At 41.6% G+C, this 19,503-nt stretch overlaps 1 protein-coding gene across 1 annotated transcript in view; it reads right to left on the bottom strand.

Annotated features, from left to right (window-relative positions):
* The window catches only part of LOC138981372 (disintegrin and metalloproteinase domain-containing protein 12-like), a 29,813-nt gene extending 11,180 nt beyond the window's left edge, over positions 1 to 18,633 (bottom strand). The window contains exons 1-18 of the mRNA XM_070354264.1: positions 18,459 to 18,633; positions 17,030 to 17,106; positions 16,477 to 16,549; positions 14,423 to 14,505; positions 13,606 to 13,712; positions 11,977 to 12,035; positions 11,291 to 11,374; positions 10,544 to 10,615; positions 9,968 to 10,137; positions 9,552 to 9,636; positions 8,709 to 8,842; positions 7,962 to 8,133; positions 6,475 to 6,570; positions 5,215 to 5,346; positions 4,627 to 4,802; positions 3,617 to 3,821; positions 2,913 to 2,987; positions 2,208 to 2,319 (exon numbers count right to left, since the gene is read on the bottom strand). Of these exons, the coding sequence (XP_070210365.1) occupies positions 2,208 to 2,319; positions 2,913 to 2,987; positions 3,617 to 3,821; positions 4,627 to 4,802; positions 5,215 to 5,346; positions 6,475 to 6,570; positions 7,962 to 8,133; positions 8,709 to 8,842; positions 9,552 to 9,636; positions 9,968 to 10,137; positions 10,544 to 10,615; positions 11,291 to 11,374; positions 11,977 to 12,035; positions 13,606 to 13,712; positions 14,423 to 14,505; positions 16,477 to 16,549; positions 17,030 to 17,106; positions 18,459 to 18,536 (1,990 nt within the window). The 5' untranslated portion in view covers positions 18,537 to 18,633. The remainder of the gene's footprint in view (positions 1 to 2,207; positions 2,320 to 2,912; positions 2,988 to 3,616; positions 3,822 to 4,626; positions 4,803 to 5,214; positions 5,347 to 6,474; positions 6,571 to 7,961; positions 8,134 to 8,708; positions 8,843 to 9,551; positions 9,637 to 9,967; positions 10,138 to 10,543; positions 10,616 to 11,290; positions 11,375 to 11,976; positions 12,036 to 13,605; positions 13,713 to 14,422; positions 14,506 to 16,476; positions 16,550 to 17,029; positions 17,107 to 18,458) is intronic.
* Positions 18,634 to 19,503: the final 870 nt, after the last annotated feature.

The following is a 19,503-nucleotide window of genomic DNA, read 5'->3' on the forward strand; positions in this document are numbered from 1 at the left end:
TATCAAAATTAAATTTTCGTAATCAATTTAAAAACACTTTCATCTTATTCCTTGTTCGTTCTTGATTCCAAAAACATATAGATATGATATGTTTGGATTAAAAACACGCTCAGAAAGTTAAAACGAAGAGAGGTACAGAAAAGCGTGCTATCCTTCTCAGCACAACTACTACCCCGCTCTTCTTGTCAATTTCACAAAAATAAACAGATAATGACGTCATTTTAAGTGGCACAAACGTGTACATGAATGCCGTCCCTTTCGAATGATTTACAGTTATAGAATTTCTGTCAAGCGCTTTAAGTTTTATGTCCGTTTTATGAACCCAACCCTCAAAACAAGAATAGTAACGCCAAAGAAGGAAAACATACACACAAACCAACGTTTTTCTCACCGGTGGTTTGGAATATTGCCCCAAAACTTTAGATTTAGTGTTGTGGTGTTAAAATCTATCAGAAAAATGTGTTTGCTAACGTGACGCCAAAAAGTAACCAAAACGGTCCTTAGCCGACTGACTACCCGCTCTTCTTGTCAATTTCACTGCCTTTGCATCGAGCGGTGAACTGACGATGCTACGAGTATACGCTCTTGCTGTAAAAATGCAGTGAGTTCAGTTTCATTCTGTTAGTTCGACAGCTTGACTAAATGTTGTACATGAATAAAGTATGCAAACCAGATGATCCAGCGACGTCCTTCCCAATTTATGTCCAATTGACGTCTACCCACAACACGCCACTGGATGCCGCGTGGTCAGCCAACCATGTGGTGCCAGTCGTGAAAACCAGGTTCTTTGTCCCACAGTGAGACATTCAAGTTGGGGACTTTGTGACCGCTGACTTTGTCAGCATGGATGGAAAGGTGGAGAGATACAGGGCGGTGATCATCCCCAAGTCAACCCATTTCCCCGATGGGCCAGATCGAGAGGAGATCTGTGTGAAGTGTTTGCGCGCAAAAGACAATGGGAGATACTATGTCTTTCCTAATGTTGATGACATTTCATGCTTGCCAATGGTTCAGATAAAAAAAATCCCACCAACCAACCATGACCAACAGGGGGGATTTCTTTTTTTGACATGTGACCAAGTCTCATTTAAGCGTTCACAGTGTTACCTGAGAATAGCACACCCCCTTGAATTGGGACCAAAGAAAAAGCGTTGTATATATGCATTTTTGAATGCTTTTCTAAAGTCATAAGTTCATTTGTGAAAAAAAAACTTTTTTAGGGATTGTTTTGCTGAATGCATGCAGTTAAGAAATTGACCCCGTTTTCAAATTTAGGGGGTAGGGTTGCCCCATAGCCCACGTATGTCTGTGTGACTGTGTCAAATATCAATCTACTTTGCGTAAAAAATGTATAGATGTTTGTTTTTCGATTTTAGAATGATTTCTTAAGCTGGCTAGAACTTCTGAGGTCTACAGGAAACGATAAAGATAAAAAATGTACAAAATATAAGTAGCGTCCTTTATCTTACCATTGTTCTGATCAATGCTGTCCCTTTATTTGCAAGTTAACCATTTTTCTCAATGTGTTCAAGGAGTATGTTAAAAATTATTATCAATGGTTGCTTTAAACAGCACCTTTGGGCAGTTATTATGCACTGAATTTGTAAAAGCATGTTTTGGGGTTTTTAGGATATAGCGTCTTGGAACACCAATCATCTTGGAAATACGAATGTTCATATAAATGTTTTTACTGTTTTGGATAGATAAAAAGTTGAACTCTTGGTGCAAACTGTTTTTTGGCCCCTTTTTGACTATTTATTATTTTGGAATATTGTGTGTGAGGGGGAAACTGCAATCCTCAATATCATGAAACGTGCCTACAATATATTACCTTACTGGGAGAATGCAAGTTTCCAGTACAAAGGACTTAACATTTCTTACATACGGCTTGACTAAAATCTTTACAAAACTTGACTATATTCTATACAAGAAACACTTAACAAGGGTAAAAGGAGAAACAGAATCCGTTAGTCGCCTCTTACGACATGCTGGGGAGCATCGGGTAAATTCTTCCCCCTAACCCGCGGGGGATAAATGGATATGTGTACACATTGTGTACAGCGCATGCTTCAGGCATCTGCATTTGGGAGCCCAAGTGGGTGGTATCAAGCACTGTAGGGGAATAAGCGCTAACGTACTAAACAGACCCAAACTGGAGGATGCCTAGCTGTTTGTTCAAACCACAAACAGAGCGGAAGACAACTCACCGTATTCATTGCTGGCAGGGCCACTGTCGATACTGCCTCCATAACCAGGGCGATCACACAGCGGTGGTGCGTAACCCACGTGGCAGTGGCAGTGGCCTTCACTGTTGCAAATCTGTTGAAGACAAAGAACAAGTGAACAACACAGCAGGTCCCAATGGTGGTCAGCATCATGAGAGAATAGGTCTTACACTACACACTAAAAGTCGCACCTTTTAATGAAAATAATAAAAGACACAATCATTCATTGGCATAGCGTAGTGTCATGAGACGATGCTTGATGCGCCCCACATCAGCGTGGATATGCCGCATTGCCTTGTGAGACTGAAGGTCCTCCAATGGCAGTCTCTGTAGCATACAGGAAAGCTAAGCTTTCTCTGCTCTTAAAAATGCTCCCAAGACGCGCGTCTCAAAAGACATAATGTCTAACGAATAAATACATTATGCCTAACCAATACATCCATTATATGCAGATGAACAAATCAACATAGCTACAGTACACACAGACTGACCAAAAATTGCTAAAGTGATTAATATTAATACAGTCCACTTCATAAATTCTGCCAGAGTGATGTTACACATCCTGTGAAGAGAGAGGAAAAAGTATCTCCTCACATGGCATGAATAATACACCAACAACAAAAGCCCATCTACAGGTCAAAGTTCACAGCCTTTTACAACAAACTACAAACAGCGGAAAGCACTCACTCCGTTGCCATGACAATCAGGGCACTTGGCTATCTTCAGCTTCATCAGCGGTGTACACGTCTGCTTGATACAGATCTACATAAGGACAGAAAAACAAAGTTTATAGACAGCAGCTTTAATATTCAAAAGTGTCATAAACATTCTACGTTATAATCATCACCTTGACCAGACGATAAAGCCATCATCAGATGTCGGTGCTATCAAACAACAGAAAAATATGTCTTAAAACGGAGTTTTTTTAAATTGAAGAACTGGGGATAAATCTAATACATAACCAAACATTCTGACTGCAACCAGTAAAATAAAGCTTGGCTCAGTAAAAGAGGCTCTCACTCTGCCACACACCTTAAAAATCCTGACAAGAGTTATTCAGGCACGGACATTCCAAAATAGAAAAAAGTCTGAAAATGGGCCGAAAAAACATTATTACCATTGAACAATATGGTTAAGTTTGTGCAGACTCTTCTAGTAGTCCTAACACATCCATGTGCACGCATGCGCATGATAAAGCACCGAGTTCACAGCGAACGTCTCAGGGATGGGAAACATGAATATACACATGCAGGAAAAAGGGCAAAAATGGGAGGCTCCGTACTGTATGGCAGCTTGCTTTCCCCAGTAAGAAAGCAGCCTGAAATTCCATGAGAGTAACCTTACAGGCCTATATGAAATCTTATCCTATCCTTTAAAGATGAAGGCCTGACCTTGTCCTCCTCACACTTGGCACCGTCGGGCACCAGGCCGGGGTCGGGCATGTCAAGTCCCACATCCAGCATGGTGGAGCGACAGACGTACTGCGTGTTGCCGCGCGTCAGGAAGTTGGCCCGCATGTCCAGCGCCAGGTTGTCGCGCCAGAACATCAGCTTCTCGTTGAGGTGCACACAGTGCAGCAAGCCGCACATCACGTTTCTGGTCATGAGAAATACAGGATGGATTTTTTCAATCTGTGTCCTGTTCTATTTATATGTCAAGGTATATTTCTGCCTACAAAAAAAGCAACCACACACATACACAAGTAACAATTACGCACATATTTTCTTCTTCTTCTGCGTTCGTGGGCTGAAACTCCCATGTACACTCGTGTTTTTACACGAGTGGAATTTTACGTGTATGACCGTTTTTACCCCGCCATTTAGGCAGCCACACGCCGCTTTCGGAGGAAGCATGCTGGGTATTTTCGTGTTTCCATAACCCACCGAACTCTGACATGGATTACAGGATCTTTTCCGTGCGCACTTGGTCTTGTGGTTGCGTGTACACACGAAGGGGGATAAGTCACTAGCAGGTCTGCACACAAGTTGACCTGGGAGATCGGAAAAATCTCCACTCTTAACCCACCAGGCGGCCGCGGCCGGGATTCGAACCCTCGACCTTCCGATTACGAGGCCGACGTCTTACCACCCCGCCACAGCGCCCGTCTACGCACATATAGAAGAGAAATAAACAAGTAAACATACATACACAGACACAGATGAAAAAAATAAAATATTTACAAAACACCCTGAAAGAAAGCCTGCAGATCAGGATTTGCGCCCTATAAATACCCTTATTATTATTATTATTATTATTATTATTATTATTATTATTATTATTAAAATGAAACCACATACACACATACACAGAATCTCTCTCTGCCTTCTCAGTCTCTGTATCTCTAACCCCCCCCCTCCCCCCCCCCCACCCATCACACAAAACATTCTCTGTCAATGCTCACTCTGTGTCACAGTTGCGGTAGCGGTCAGTTGTCCAGTTGTAGCCACAGTTGCCGTCGTGGTCACCGCGCGTGTTGAGGTTGCGGAAGCAGATGGGGTCGGACACGCGTCCTGTGTTTCCCCACAGCAGCTGACACTGAGCGTTGTGCGTGTTGCACAGACCTTGGTAACAGTACGACTGTAACACAAGTCATTTTCACAGATTGTTGATGGACTCAAAAGAGGGATTCCACTGTACCTGTCTACCTTCAGCAACAATGGGTTTTCTCTAAGGTCACAGTTGTGGATGGGCTTTGCTAATTTTTCATCCAAATTCAACACATGTTGCTAATGGACATGGTCAGTAATTAATTCAAGCCTAGAGCACAGAAATGGACAGGCAATGAGAACTTTTCTTCCTTTTCTAAAAACACAAACACTTACAGAAGTTACACACACAAACACACACACACATTCACGCACAAACATACACAAAAAAAACACACACACACTACCACACATTCCCTCTCTCACACACACACACACACACACACACATGTTCTGCAGATAGCTACAGCAAGGAAGCGCATTCAACAAAATGTACCATCTACCTGGCCACTGCTACATGACTGTCCGTCCTGCACACCCACATCAGGGGGACAGAACTCTGTGCCTCCGTCACAGTATTCGGGCATGTCGCACTCCCCTCGGGACTCTCGGCACAAAGCGGCAGCACCTCTGGGCTGCACAGAGAAAAACACAAAACACAATGAATGTAAGCAGTGCAACCCCCCCTTTTAAGACTCCCCAATTTAAGACTTCATCCATGTTTTCTCAGACTTTTGGTTCATAACCTCTGTGAATTTACTCCCAAGTTAAGACTTCTGCCTTTTTAGGAGTCCTTTTCTCAGACTTTTGGTTCATAACCTCTGTAAATTTACTCCCAAGTTAAGACTTCTGCCTTTTTAGGAGTCCTTTTCTCAGACTTTTGGTTCATAACCTCTGTGAATTTACTCCCAAGTTAAGACTTCTGCCTTTTTAGGAGTCCTTTTCTCAGACTTTTGGTTCATAACCTCTGTAAATTTACTCCCAAGTTAAGACTTCTGCCTTTTTAGGAGTCCTTTTCTCAGACTTTTGGTTCATAACCTCTGTAAATTTACTCCCAAGTTAAGACTTCTGCCTTTTTAGGAGTCCTTTTCTCAGACTTTTGGTTCATAACCTCTGTAAATTTACTCCCAAGTTAAGACTTCTGCCTTTTTAGGAGTCCTTTTCTCAGACTTTTGGTTCATAACCTCTGTGAATTTACTCCCAAGTTAAGACTTCTGCCTTTTTAGGAGTCCTTTTCTCAGACTTTTGGTTCATAACCTCTGTAAATTTACTCCCAAGTTAAGACTTCTGCCTTTTTAGGAGTCCTTTTCTCAGATTGTTGGAGGCCTTAAAAGGGGGGTCCACTATTTCGCCAAAAGTCCATTTATGATACAAAACAGTCCAAAAATTACTCAGAACTCTTGTACAGTACTCATGTGTGGACGAGGTCGACGAAACTGACAAATTACGAAGTTTCAACCATTGTAATTTGTAAGTTTAGTTGTCTTTGTTCACACATAGTACAGGTTGAAAGGGTCATTCTATTCTTGCTCTCATGCGCATTTACTATTGTTTTTCTCCATTTGTGATACGCAAAGAGGTAACAATAGTAACAATAGGACACAGAGAGTGGATTGTAACAAGACCATTTCAGAATGTGTTGGTTTTTTCCGATCTTTTTTCTTCAGTTGAAAACTACTCGGTCAAAAACATGATTTTTACGGGACCACCCCCTCCCCCCTCTCCCGATTCTAAGAAATGAGACGTGTGGTGAGCACCCCTACCTTGCAAGTGCTGAGGTCACAGCAGCGGCCTGTGGCGCACTCAGCCTGTGCGTGCAGTTCACACGACGTGGCGTTGCAGCAACGGTTGGTGCAGTCCTGTCAACGTCAGACATCATTATATACTTGCACAGTCAGTATGTTCTGCATTTTCATATTCATATCCTGATGTCTGTGTTGTATGGTGTGGTAAAACATTTCCCTTCATTACTGTTGATTAAACCATGAACAATCCATTAAGCTTATCTGTACATGTACTTCCATCTATCAATTTACAACATAACTTCCAAAAAATCTCCCTCCCCCCACCCCCCTCCCCCTTTCTCTTTCGTTAAAATGCCTTCCAAGTGTTTGGTTTAGACTACGATCTAGATCTTTACTTCTCAGAAGAAAAGCAATACTAAAATACAGCATGAAGACGGACATCAGACCCGAGTCAAGAAAGCCTGCTGAATGTTGATCTCTTTATCATAAGTCAGTGGACGATGTTACACTATGTGTGAGAGCACTATGTTACACAATGTGTGAAAGCACTATGTTACACTATGTGTGAAAGCACTATGTTACACTATGTGTGAAAGCACTATGTTACACTATGTGTGAGAGCACTATGTTACACTAGTTGTGAGAGCACTATGTTACACTAGTTGTGAAAGCACTATGTTACACTATGCATGAGAGCACTATGTTACACTATGCATGAGAGCACTATGTTACACTAGTTGTGACAGCACTGTTACACTATGTGTGAGAGCACTATGTTACACTAGTTGTGAAAGCACTATGTTACACTATGTGTGAGAGCACTATGTTACACTATGTGTGAGAGCACTATGTTACACTAGTTGTGAAAGCACTGTGTTACACTATGTGTGAGAGCACTATGTTACACTAGTTGTGAGAGCACTATGTTACACTAGTTGTGAAAGCACTATGTTACACTATGCATGAGAGCACTATGTTACACTAGTTGTGAAAGCACTGTTACACTATGTGTGAGAGCACTATGTTACACTATGTGTGAGAGCACTATGTTACACTAGTTGTGAAAGCACTGTTACACTATTTGTGAGAGCACTATGTTACACTAGTTTTGAAAGCACTATGTTACACTATGTGTGAGAGCACTATGTTACACTAGTTGTGAAAGCACTATGTTACACTATTTGTGAGAGCACTATGTTACACTATGTGTGAGAGCACTATGTTACACTAGTTGTGAAAGCACTATGTTACACTATGTGTGAGAGCACTATGTTACACTATTTGTGAGAGCACTATGTTACACTATGTGTGAGAGCACTATGTTACACTAGTTGTGAAAGCACTATGTTACACTATGTGTGAGAGCACTATGTTACACTATGTTACACTATGTGTGAGAGCACTATGTTACACTATGTGTGAGAGCACTATGTTACTCTATGTGTGAGAGCTCTATGTTACACTATTTGTGAGAGCACTATGTTATACTATGTGTGAGAGCTCACCTGAAGCAAACCACAATCACACTCCTCCCCTTCCTCCACAAAACCGTTCCCGCAGACCGGGCCTTGGAAGATTGTTTTGGGAGGGTTTCGCAGGCAGTAGTCCATTCCCAACTCAAACGCTTCCTGCAAGGCATTCTGGGAGCAGGAGGACCAGTGCTGCGGGCTGATTTGACTGCAAGAAACATACCAAGAATATATTGATGTAGCTCAGGGTTATAAAACGTTCAAACATTTCAGTATACTACGCACATGAAGGACGCAAAAGCTGATACGTGTACATGTACTTTCATTATGACAATGTTTCTATCTTCTTTCTTGCAATTTGGTTTTCTCAAAAACTAACAAAACGCACACGCACGCACCCCTGTGTATAATAGTTATCATGTCATCCATCGACACACACCCACACACAGGTTTTAGTAAAATTATTAAAAAAAAATATCTCAAGCGTGCACATACGAATGTGCCTTCATATGTATCAGTTCATAGCCACGATGGACAACTATACCCTGACAGAGTTGGAAGCAGAAATGTGAGCAAGGGCTCACAAGAAAGAGGGAACTGTTGCATGCTTGTGATTATGTTTGAGCGTAGCTGTTTTTAGTTCGGGGTAACAGAATCTGAAAAAGCAAGGTCTTAAAAGGGGGGGGGGGGGAGTCTTAAATGGGGGGTTCCACTGTACAACATAGCATGCTACGCGGAAAGAGTGAAAGTGGGCAGCTGTGGTCAAGCGATCCAAATCCTTACCCACTGGTGGCGGCCATGATGCACTTGTCCTGAGGACAGCTGCACTTAGTGTCGTTGTCGTGCTCCATGCCAAAGTTGTGACCCATCTCGTGAGCCATCGTCGTGGCAACCAGTGTCACTAGCCCATCGTAATCCTGACAACAACAGCACAAGAGTTAGTGTGGAAACTTCAAAGGGAGGTAAGCATTGATCAACTCTTGCTCTGGATGTGCTTCAATGTACATGTATTTCATGTCGCATCTATGAATGTCCCTTACTTTACACACACAAAAACTAAAAAAACCTTTAACTTCTGAAAAAAACATTTCTAACATTTCAGCTAAGTTTAAAAAAAAACAGACCCTCCCCCCCCTAAAAAACACAACACCAAAACCAACAACGGAGAATGTATAGTGTCACTTTCAGAAATAACGTCTAATGTTTGAATTCATGTCAAACGAAGAAAAGGTTGCCTGCCACACAATGGCTGTTACTTCACACACAACTCAAATACAGTGGAACCCCCCATGTTCAGACCCCCATGTTCAGACCCCCCATGTTCAGACCCCCATGTCCAGACCCCCATGTTCAGACCCCCATGTTCAGACCCCCATGTTCAGACCCCCATGTTCAGACTCCCAAATTTCAGACCCCTTCCCTTGTAAGACCATGTTTTCTCAGACTTTTGGTTCAAAGCCTCTGTAAATTTACCCCTATTTCAAAACTCCCTCTTTTTTAAGACCTGACTTTCTTTGATTTCTTTAGATCTTATACGGGGGGTTCCACAGTACAGGCAATAGATGAAAAGCGATGAGGCCAAGTGTAGCACAGGCAGAGTAGCTGCGGCAAGGAAGAGAGACGTACCATGCTGACGCCGCCAGAGAACTGATGCGTGCAGATGGGGCCCTTGATGGCTTTGCCCACTACGCCGTGATCAAAGAATATTCCCCTGCACAGACAAAATAACATGAAGTGACTAAGGCACTACTGTAATAATCAAAGAGTAGGTTAAACCATTTAGGACAAAAGAAAGAAAGAATGAATGAATCAATTTAAATTGATGGACAAAAGAAAAACTAAAACGATCTGATAAACAAAGGGAAGTAAGCTCTCTAAATGCATACGACATGTGCCATGGAGTAAGTGAGAGTTATCCAGAACCTGTTTCCTGGCACCCGAGAGAATAACAAGCATTGAAAGGAACAAACGAGTTTCATCCTCCATTTTGTGTGCGTAAATAAAATAAAAAGAGAGCGATAAATAAATGACTGGAGACCCACGTGATGAGCTGCGCGTTGTCGTTGCGGTGGTAGGGGTTGATGCGCTCCTTGCGGTAGCGGAGAAAGTTTTCCATGGTGGTGTCGGCGCTGGTGGTGACGCTGATCTTGTCGCCGGTGCTCCACACCTCCACCCCCACCAGCACGATGTAGATGTTCAGCTGGCGGTACAACTGTAACACCACCCCAATAATATTACCAGTTATACATTACAACTGTAACACCACCCCAATAATATTACCAGTTATACATTACAACTGTAACACCACCCCAATAACATTACCAGTTATACATTACAACAGTAACACCATCCCAACACCATCCTATAACTTCTCTCTTCCGAAGTATCTTAGTGCCCCAAAGACCCAAATGCTCCTTGATCAAGAAACAAAGATCCAAGCATACTTTAAGCGTGGCTGTGATACTTGGGAGAACGAAGCGGTGATGTCGTCTTTTGTGTTGTCTGACTCTGAGGTTGTTGTTTACAACTTTCTTTAGAATATGAACACTGTGAATCTCGTTTGTGGCAAGAGTGGTTTAAGTCCTGTGAGTTCTAGCAATGGATCTTAAGACACTTACACTGTTGACAATATTTGCGATGTCCTGGGTCCTCTTGAAGACAAAGGAGGCGTTTTTACCATGTCGGTTATACTGCAACAGATTGCAAAGAGTGTCATTTAAAATAAAGCAGAAGTGAGCAAACCGAACACCACTGTGTCCACTTGACATTAATGCTGACATCGTCCAATGGCTGACACATTGTAGTAACCCAGGCTTGTGTTTGCTGGTTTGTGCTGTCATAAAAGTGATGTCCATTTCTGTCAGCAAGAAATAGAACAAATATAACTGTACTCAGCCCTCACATTACTGAACCGAGTCAAAACACAATCATGTATGAAATAATGTTAATTGTTATGTACTGAAATATCTCATTTGGCAATTGCCGGTTGTCCTTCAGGTCGGAAGAAAACTTTTGCATTCTGCAGCTTATCGGTTGCTCTGCAAGCCTATTCTGCAGCTTATCGGTTGCTCTGCAAGCCTATTCTCGAGGTGCAGAGTCTGGAGCAGCGGGGGCACTGGAAGTCAGGTGTGGTCACTACTGCCGGTGTTGCGCTGTGGGGATGTATTCTCGCAGTGACAAATCTCTTACAATCGGCCTCTTCAAAGTTTGCAGATTCTTGATGGATGATATATTTGTTTGACAACAGCACTAACTGTGATCTATACGTAATCTGGAAAGCCATTTTCAGTGTTGTACACTGTTATAATCCTTACTTCTGACCATAAAACATCAAAATTGACATTTAAAAAATATTTGTCACTCACCGTTCTGTAATCATTTACAATGTACAGTTCGACGAATCGTGTGAACTTGTTGGAGTCGTATGGTCCTCGAACACTTCGCTTTCTCTGCAACACAAAGAGCAGTATAATGAATTGATCGCAACAAGTGGTACGGTAAAAGGAAGAAAGCGTTCATTATCCGTATCAAAGCCGCCTTAGCTGGATGAAAAGAAAAATAACGCAACAATAACAATAACAAAACTGCACTAAAGAGAGAGCAAAAGATCAAGAGATCAATCAATCTGAAACAGACTTTAACAAAACCCTACAGGATCAACAAAACACTCTCAAATAAAACGGGCACAGGTCACCTGTGTGCTAGTTATAGGTTTACAAAAAACTAAAAAAAAGTAATAAAAAGATTAAACTATTATTATTATCAAATTATTTCTTTTCGATGTTTGAATATCACTTATTCTCCTCGTTTGCAAGCTTCAAGCTGAGAGAGGGCCGCTCCTGCCATGGTTCTTGTCTCTCTTCATGTGCAAGCTTCAAGCTGAGAGAGGGCCGCTACTGTCATGGTTCACGTCCCAGCAGATCCACACTTTCCAAAGTTGCGTGTTCACTGTTTAGTTTAAAGATTGACAAATTAAAACTGCAAAAAGTGCTGGTATTCAGCATGAGGGTAAATATGATTGTTTCCTTAAAACATCAGCAAACAACCTCACCCTTGCGTGTTGAGAAAATAACTCTTTCGGCGGTTGATAGATATCATGTCCTTTTGTGCCTGAAACAAAACAAAATAAAACCAATGAATGAATAAAATAAAAATCTGTTAATTACAGGAAATGTTTAATTACGTACCCTTTCACATGGAAAGGACACATTTTTCTAAATTTAATATTGACTTGGATGTTGCAAAAGACCTGGTGCAAGGGAAACAATTTGTTACTTTCAGGCTTTGTGCTTTCTACATGTTCAGCACATTTTTTCAAATCTTTACCAGTGAAAATAAAAACAAAAATGATGAGAAATTTAAGTCAAACCATCAAGCAATCATATTTATCATTCTAAAAAGTCAAATAGCTTGTTATTTTATAACAAGAGGCGAAGCCATCAAGGCTCACGTAAGAAATCGACAAACAGTAACACAAACTCAATCACTCCGTCACACACACACACACACACACACACACACACACACACACACACACACACACACACACACACACACACACACACACACACACACACACACAGAGAGAAAGAGCATAGGTGAAACTGTGCAAGAAAGCGAGACACTAGATCTAGATCTGTCTGTCTGCATGTAGCCTACTTACAAGGACACGACTGCCAACTAGTCTCGGCGCGCTCAAAATAATAATGACCGAGACTTTCAGTACTTCCTTCGCGTGACGTCTAACCCTCTTACGTCATAATGTGACGTCAATGTAATGTGACGTCTTCAAATGTTAGAGTTTCTACCACAGACATACACACGCACATACGCACGTACGCACAGACAGACAAAGTTACGATCGCATAGGCTACACTTACGTGAGCCAAAAATTAAAATCAGGGCCTAGCATTGGAAAAAGTGAGTTTAGCTTACAAAGGCGGGGGCCCCGAATTTGAAGATCTTTTTGAGATTTTACCTAAAATGACCTCCCCCCCAAAGAAGATTGAGCAACTAAATTATGCCTTTACCAACATCTGCGTTTCACAGTGGCCTGTGATAGCAGCGAAGCCCTTGTTCGCGTAACCTATTTCTTTCCGGCACAACTGACAGTATGCTTTGCCAGAAATAGCAACCTTTCGGAGCCATAGTCCGTATCGGCACATTACTTCTTCTGACTTGTCTTCCGCCTTCGGAACGAAATCCAGCCATTCCCACTTCCAGGAATACCTGGATTCTTTGTCACTGAATGGCTGACCACGTTCAACAATGTCGCTTCGAGACATTATTTCAAGTCTAGAGCCACAAAACACCGGCACAAAGCATGCACGCGCGATGCCAGAGGAAGTGCGTGCTCAAGCAAACTGTCAAACCGATTGAGAATTGAACCGAACGGCACACAAAACGAAAGCTGGGACTGTTTGGGTTTACCGTTTGGGAATAACAGGTTTTTGCATTTCGACGTACACCAAATCGAGTTCCGCGTACTGGAGATGTTATTTCGGCGTAAAGTACGCCAAACGGCTTACAATGCTAGGCCCTGAAAATAAGATAAGGAAAAAAGTAAATACTAAAATTCCACATAATGTTGCCTTTTGAGGCAAACATTTCAAGTCTTGTGACCAAGTCCCCAGAAACTGTTGACCACAGCAGTCAAGGATGACAGTGAACTATAACTTACCACACTTCAATGGCAGTTTTTTTCTATCACTGTTCCTGAATATTCTGTGTCCAGAGCCTCTGAGTGGGTCTATGTGATATGTTTCTTTTCCGTCGGCAATATAGCCTCTGCAACACAAGTAATCCATTTAGCTTTTGACATTCCGTGAGCATAAACAATTTTCTCTAATGTGAATTCTGATTTCCGACCATCATTCAACCTTTCTGTAACCAGTATTTAAGAATGTGTACTGTGCCATCACATAGCCTTTGTAAACTATGGTCACTGCATTATGTGTTCTGTGCCATAACATAGCCTTTGTAAACTTTGTTCACAGCATTATGTGTTCTGTGCCAATACATAGCCTTTGTAAACTATGGTCACTGCATTATGTGTTCTGTGCCATAACATAGCCTTTTGTAAACTTTGTTCACTGCATTATGTGTTCTGTGCCATCACATAGCCTTTGTAAACTATGGTCACTGCATTATGTGTTCTGTGCCATAACATAGCCTTTGTAAACTTTGTTCACTGCATTATGTGTTAATGTTCTGTGCCAATACATAGCCTTTGTAAACTTTGTTCACTGCATTATGTGTTCTGTGCCAATACATAGCCTTTGTAAACTATGGTCACTGCATCAATCCATTGTGTTTGATATTATGTCTGTGACTGTATGATATATAATGTCCTTTTTTCGTTTGGCATACAATCAACATGTCCTTCATACCTTCCATGAAGGAACAGTGTTGGCTAGCCCGGAGCAGTCTGCTGATGCCGGGCACCACCATACAAACAGCCTTGCTACTGACACACTGTATCTATGATAAACATTTACCTGAATCCATCACAGGAGCTGAGCGCGGCGTGAGAGGCGGGATTGTCTGCTATCTGCCCCTGGTAGTAACAGTGCTCCTTTCTCTGCAACACAACATGAATGGTCATACAGTACAACCCGCTTTTAAGACCCCCCCCCCCCCCCCCCCCCAGTTTCAGACTTTGCCCAAGTTAACCTCTTCACTGCCACAGTATAACAGCATTTTGGTATTGCTGTGCGCCAGGGCAAAATTTCGCTTTCTTCGGTAGGTTCACTAATCTGTTCACTGCTCGATCATTTATTGAGATATCTCTTAGATCTTTGGCATGTGTTTTGCTTATACCCTTGGCTATTTTTGGATGACATGATCATTGGACTTTGTTTGTGATTGTTATAGTAAAAATTGATATAATGACCATTTTTGTCAAAAATTACAGTTTCCGGACTTACACACACACACATTGGGTCATTGCAGCACATAAAACCACACAAAACACTGCTAAAACTGGTGTCAAACATCAGGTACTCACATTACAGCCCATAAAAGTATTCTTCTGTGTGGTAATCCATAAATCACTTCTTGTAGAGCTTCCAGAACACTGTATCGCTTGAAAACAGGTCTACGAGTTGAGGTCGGACTTTCCGCCGCCATTGTGAATACTAACATGTCTTGGCAAAGTGGTGAGCTGTCAACACGTGGTATAGTAGCTTATCTGAACGGTCTATGGGAAAGAACTGTGTTTAGAACCCCTACAAGTACTTGGACAGTGGTTACCTCCCATTTAGTTTTCAGAAATGTCCTGAAATGTTGGTGACACAAATCCCACGTATGAGATACGGTTATGGGCGTACGACAAACCAAAAATGACCATGTATTACATACGGGGTGGGCAGTGAAAGGGTTAAGACCCTGTTTTTTGTGTGTTTAAAAAAAAGAAGATTTTCTGTTAATAAAGTCTTCAAATTTATCTGCATTTTAAGACTCCCTCCTTCTCAATGTAACGGAGTGTCCGAAAAACAAAGAACCACCTTTGGAGGAAAAGCCAGTCGAACAGGATTGAGATTTTAGAGCTAAATTAATAGCCTTATAAAAAGTGCTATGGGTACAATAAGGTTCCCAGGAGCATACAAGGAGACAGCAGCAGCCACACCCCATCCCAAACAGAACTCTACAATTGACAGGTGACTTAGCCGGCAACGCTGAGATACTATAAAACAGTCTGTGCTCTTCAGTGGCAGACAACTCAGCAGAGACTGCTGGGCAGGGAGACTACTGTGTCACCATGTCACATTAAAAACAGATTTCATGTCACATTAAAACCATATTTGTTCAGATTTTTGGAGGTGTTAAAAGGGGGTTTGCTGCACAGGATGTCCATCAACAGTAAAAAATAAAGGTCAAGGGTCAATCAGATGCTTTGAAGTGATCATGCCATGCTCAGTCACACTCTGCCAGTTGGCTATGATTTTGCCTTGACCGACCATACAACTACAAGGATATTTGTGACCCTCCACCACGGAATGAGTCGCATGTCACCTTTGCATGATTTTCATATTTTTACATTTTTCTAAAGAGTTTTTTATGCTCTATCCAGTGGTGAAACCTGTTTTAGAAAAGAGCGAAAACTGTTTGAGTTATAAGCCTGTAACTAAGGTGACCCTCACACTGTTACCAGACACTCCCCGGACTTTTATTAAGCCTAGCGCAGAACCGCGCGAGGTGACATGCGACTCATTTCGTGGTGGAGGGTCACATTTTTGTGTCTTCCGTCATCTGTCTCAAGAATAAAGCATGTTGTAAATGCGGTGACAGAATTGTAACACTAACAGCGATTGCTGACCTTTTTACAAATCACTAATGGCTCAGATTTGAGCCTCACCTGACAACACATGCGCATAACGTACTTCATGCTTTTGCAATAGAATCACAGCCGTGTCACCGTTTACTGGCTCCAAAAGGGAAAGCAAGAAAATTGACGCGTGCGTTTTAAGTTAAGTGCAAATTACATGACTCCATCGTAAAAAATAAATGGACTGTGCATGTCACATTTGAGAAACTTTTGTTAATAACTTACATGTAGCGATTCCTTCACATCCTTGCCCTTATCATGCAGAACTTTCCTGGTGTAGGAACTCCCGAAGAGATCTCTGGAAGAAGTCAACAAAGGACACTGAACATGATGATCATGAAAGTGACTGCATCAATGATAAACAAACAACTTCTATTTAAACAGAAACAGAAATCTAAAACAGAGAGACGGTTAACGTTCCACAATCAAGAATAATAAAAACAAGACAGGTTCACTTTATGGATCGTTAAATTATAGAGACAGTGCAACATTCACAAACATGTGGATTCTTGTAAGCGTTTTCTGTTGTTTTCTTTTTCCTTTTATTTTATCTTATTAAAACAGCAACAGGTTAATATAATTATTTAGGGACAAATCAACCAATATCAACAGCCTCCTGTCACATGTGAAAGTCTGGCCCAATGTGAGGTGATGTACATTGAACCAAGAAGGTACCTTCGATCAATTCAAAGAGTACATTTATTTCAATACCCTCCTCCCCTTGTGTGTGCCTGTTGTTTTTGCATTCTTGTAAGTTAAAGCATTGACTACATCTTACCTTGTGAGGTGTAGATCTACCTGGAATCTTTTCCCAAAGGCCACAAAGTGTAATGTTAAGTTTTCTATATGGCCATCCTGTCAAAAGATAAAACAAATATACATTGTTAATGACATGGTACAAATAATGTTACTCTATATACAAACACAATGACACAAGCAGTGCATTTATTTGATCATATCCTCCATCCACACCGCACCCCAAAAGATGAAACAATCTTTCATACAAATTAAGAGATCTGGGCAGGTAATGGTACTGAGGAGTTGAGGGTAGATTTTGTTTGTTTGTTTGCTTAACGCCCAGCCGACCACAAAGGGCCATATCAGGGCGGTGCTGCTTTGACATATAACGTGCGCCACACACAAGACAGAAGTCGCAGCACAGGCTTCATGTCTCACCCAGTCACATTATTCTGACACCGGACCAACCAGTCCTAGCACTAACCCCATAATGCCAGACGCCAGGCGGAGCAGCCACTAGATTGCCAATTTTAAAGTCTTAGGTATGACCCGGCCGGGGTTCGAACCCACGACCTCCCGATCACGGGGCGGACGCCTTACCACTAGGCCAACCGTGCCGGTCTAGTTGAGGGTAGAGGAGGGTACTGTTTATCTTGGACTAAAGAATCCCGACTCCTGAATTTCGGCCAAGGGAACTGGCTACAAGGCTAAAAACAAAGAAGGAGAATCTGGTTGATGGTTTACAAAAACCCAGATGAATTGAAATATGTTCTAACCACACACACACACACACACACACACACACACACACACACACACACACACACACACACACACACACACACACACTCTCTCTCTCTCTCTCTAATATTTTTGCTTCCTCTAGCTGTGGACGTTTAGATAACCTGTCAGGAAATGGTTTTTCACACCAGGAATTCCTGACTAAAAACTAAAAGTATGTTTCATCCGTGTTCCCACTACAATCAGATCAGATCACAAGTTTCAACAACAGTTCCTGGGCTTCCTGACATACATCCTCACACTTATCAAATGAAACCAACTCACAAAAATGTTCTCGTGTACATGAACATGTAGTATGATGTACAGGGTGACTCACAATAAATGCTAGCTTCATCAGATAACTCCAAACGTAACAATCTGGAGGGTTTAAATTGAGGGAGTGTTACTCTCGCTCAATGTCAAAAATCCTACTGATGAGTCAATCCCCGAATTTGGAACATTTTTTTGAAAGGGCGCAAAAGTCAGACCATTTGACCTACAAAAAGAAACTTTGTGAACCGATTATTATAAACTACAGATCATTCATAAACAAAATATGAAGTAAGTCGTTGAACAGATGCAGAAGTTATTAGCATTTTTATTGGTGGCATTGTTGGGGGGGGTGGGGGGGGGGGGGGGGGGGGGTGGGGGGGGGGTGGTGGTCACCCCGTGTGTACCAACACACTTACCTGTGTCAAAGTGGTGTTGAGGATGCCCCCCTGGCTGTCAAACAGTGTGACGTTACAATTCTGATGCTGATGAAACATGGACACACCTGGCTGGCTGTCACTGTGTATAATGTCACGCAACGATAATTCATCTGGAAACAAACAACAACATTCACCGTCACTTCCTACAATCAAAAACAGAGTGTGAAGGTGAGAGGGGTTTATGGTGAGAGGAGACAGACTGATGGTGATAGCAAAAAAGAGAACTATGGGAGAGCAGAGACAGCATGCAATGACAGCATTGGAGACCCACATGTACAAAAACACAGCCAGAAAGTGGATGAAAAACCATGAGACCTGTACGTTCTGCCACAGTATAACAATCTTGCAAGCGATGCTCAAACTGCCGCAATTCTTAATCTGATCATAAAATATGCGTTTTTTCACTGACTGTTCAAAGGGGGCAAACATGTATTTTTTACATATATATATTACTTCCTGATTGATCAAACGTTAACTTTCTTGAACAAGTTGAAGTTCCTGTAAAATTAATTCCGAAGAACTGTTGTTGTTATTCATTTTCCTAGGGTCTCTCTGCTTGCAGTGATCCCTACTAATGGATAATAATTTATCTCCTGTTAAGAAAAAACTGATTAAATTTTACTTAGCTGCTGATTTGCTAGTACTACTACTAGCTAGTACTTACTGAACAACTTCATGTCTTGCGTTATTCTGTGTGCTTTTATTACACGTATATATGTTACAGTTAATCTGTGAAACCAGGGAATACGTGTATTAACTAAACTATTTTAGGTAATACATGAATTAACTTTTTTTTTCCGTCAGTTAATTCACGTATTACCTAGTTAATACACGTATTCCCTGGTTTTACAGATTAACTGTAACATATATATGGCAATAAATTAAATCACCAAAAGAATAGATGCTTTCACCAAAATAATTGCTTAGTAAGCAAAAGATATTCCAACAAAAAATCGGATGTTTCCACCCACAAAATAGATGCTTCTAGCAAAAAACCGATTGATTCTACCAAAAGAAGAAATGA

The sequence above is a fragment of the Littorina saxatilis genome, linkage group LG12 (genome assembly GCF_037325665.1).
Source record: "Littorina saxatilis isolate snail1 linkage group LG12, US_GU_Lsax_2.0, whole genome shotgun sequence".
Lineage (NCBI taxonomy): Eukaryota > Metazoa > Mollusca > Gastropoda > Littorinimorpha > Littorinidae > Littorina > Littorina saxatilis.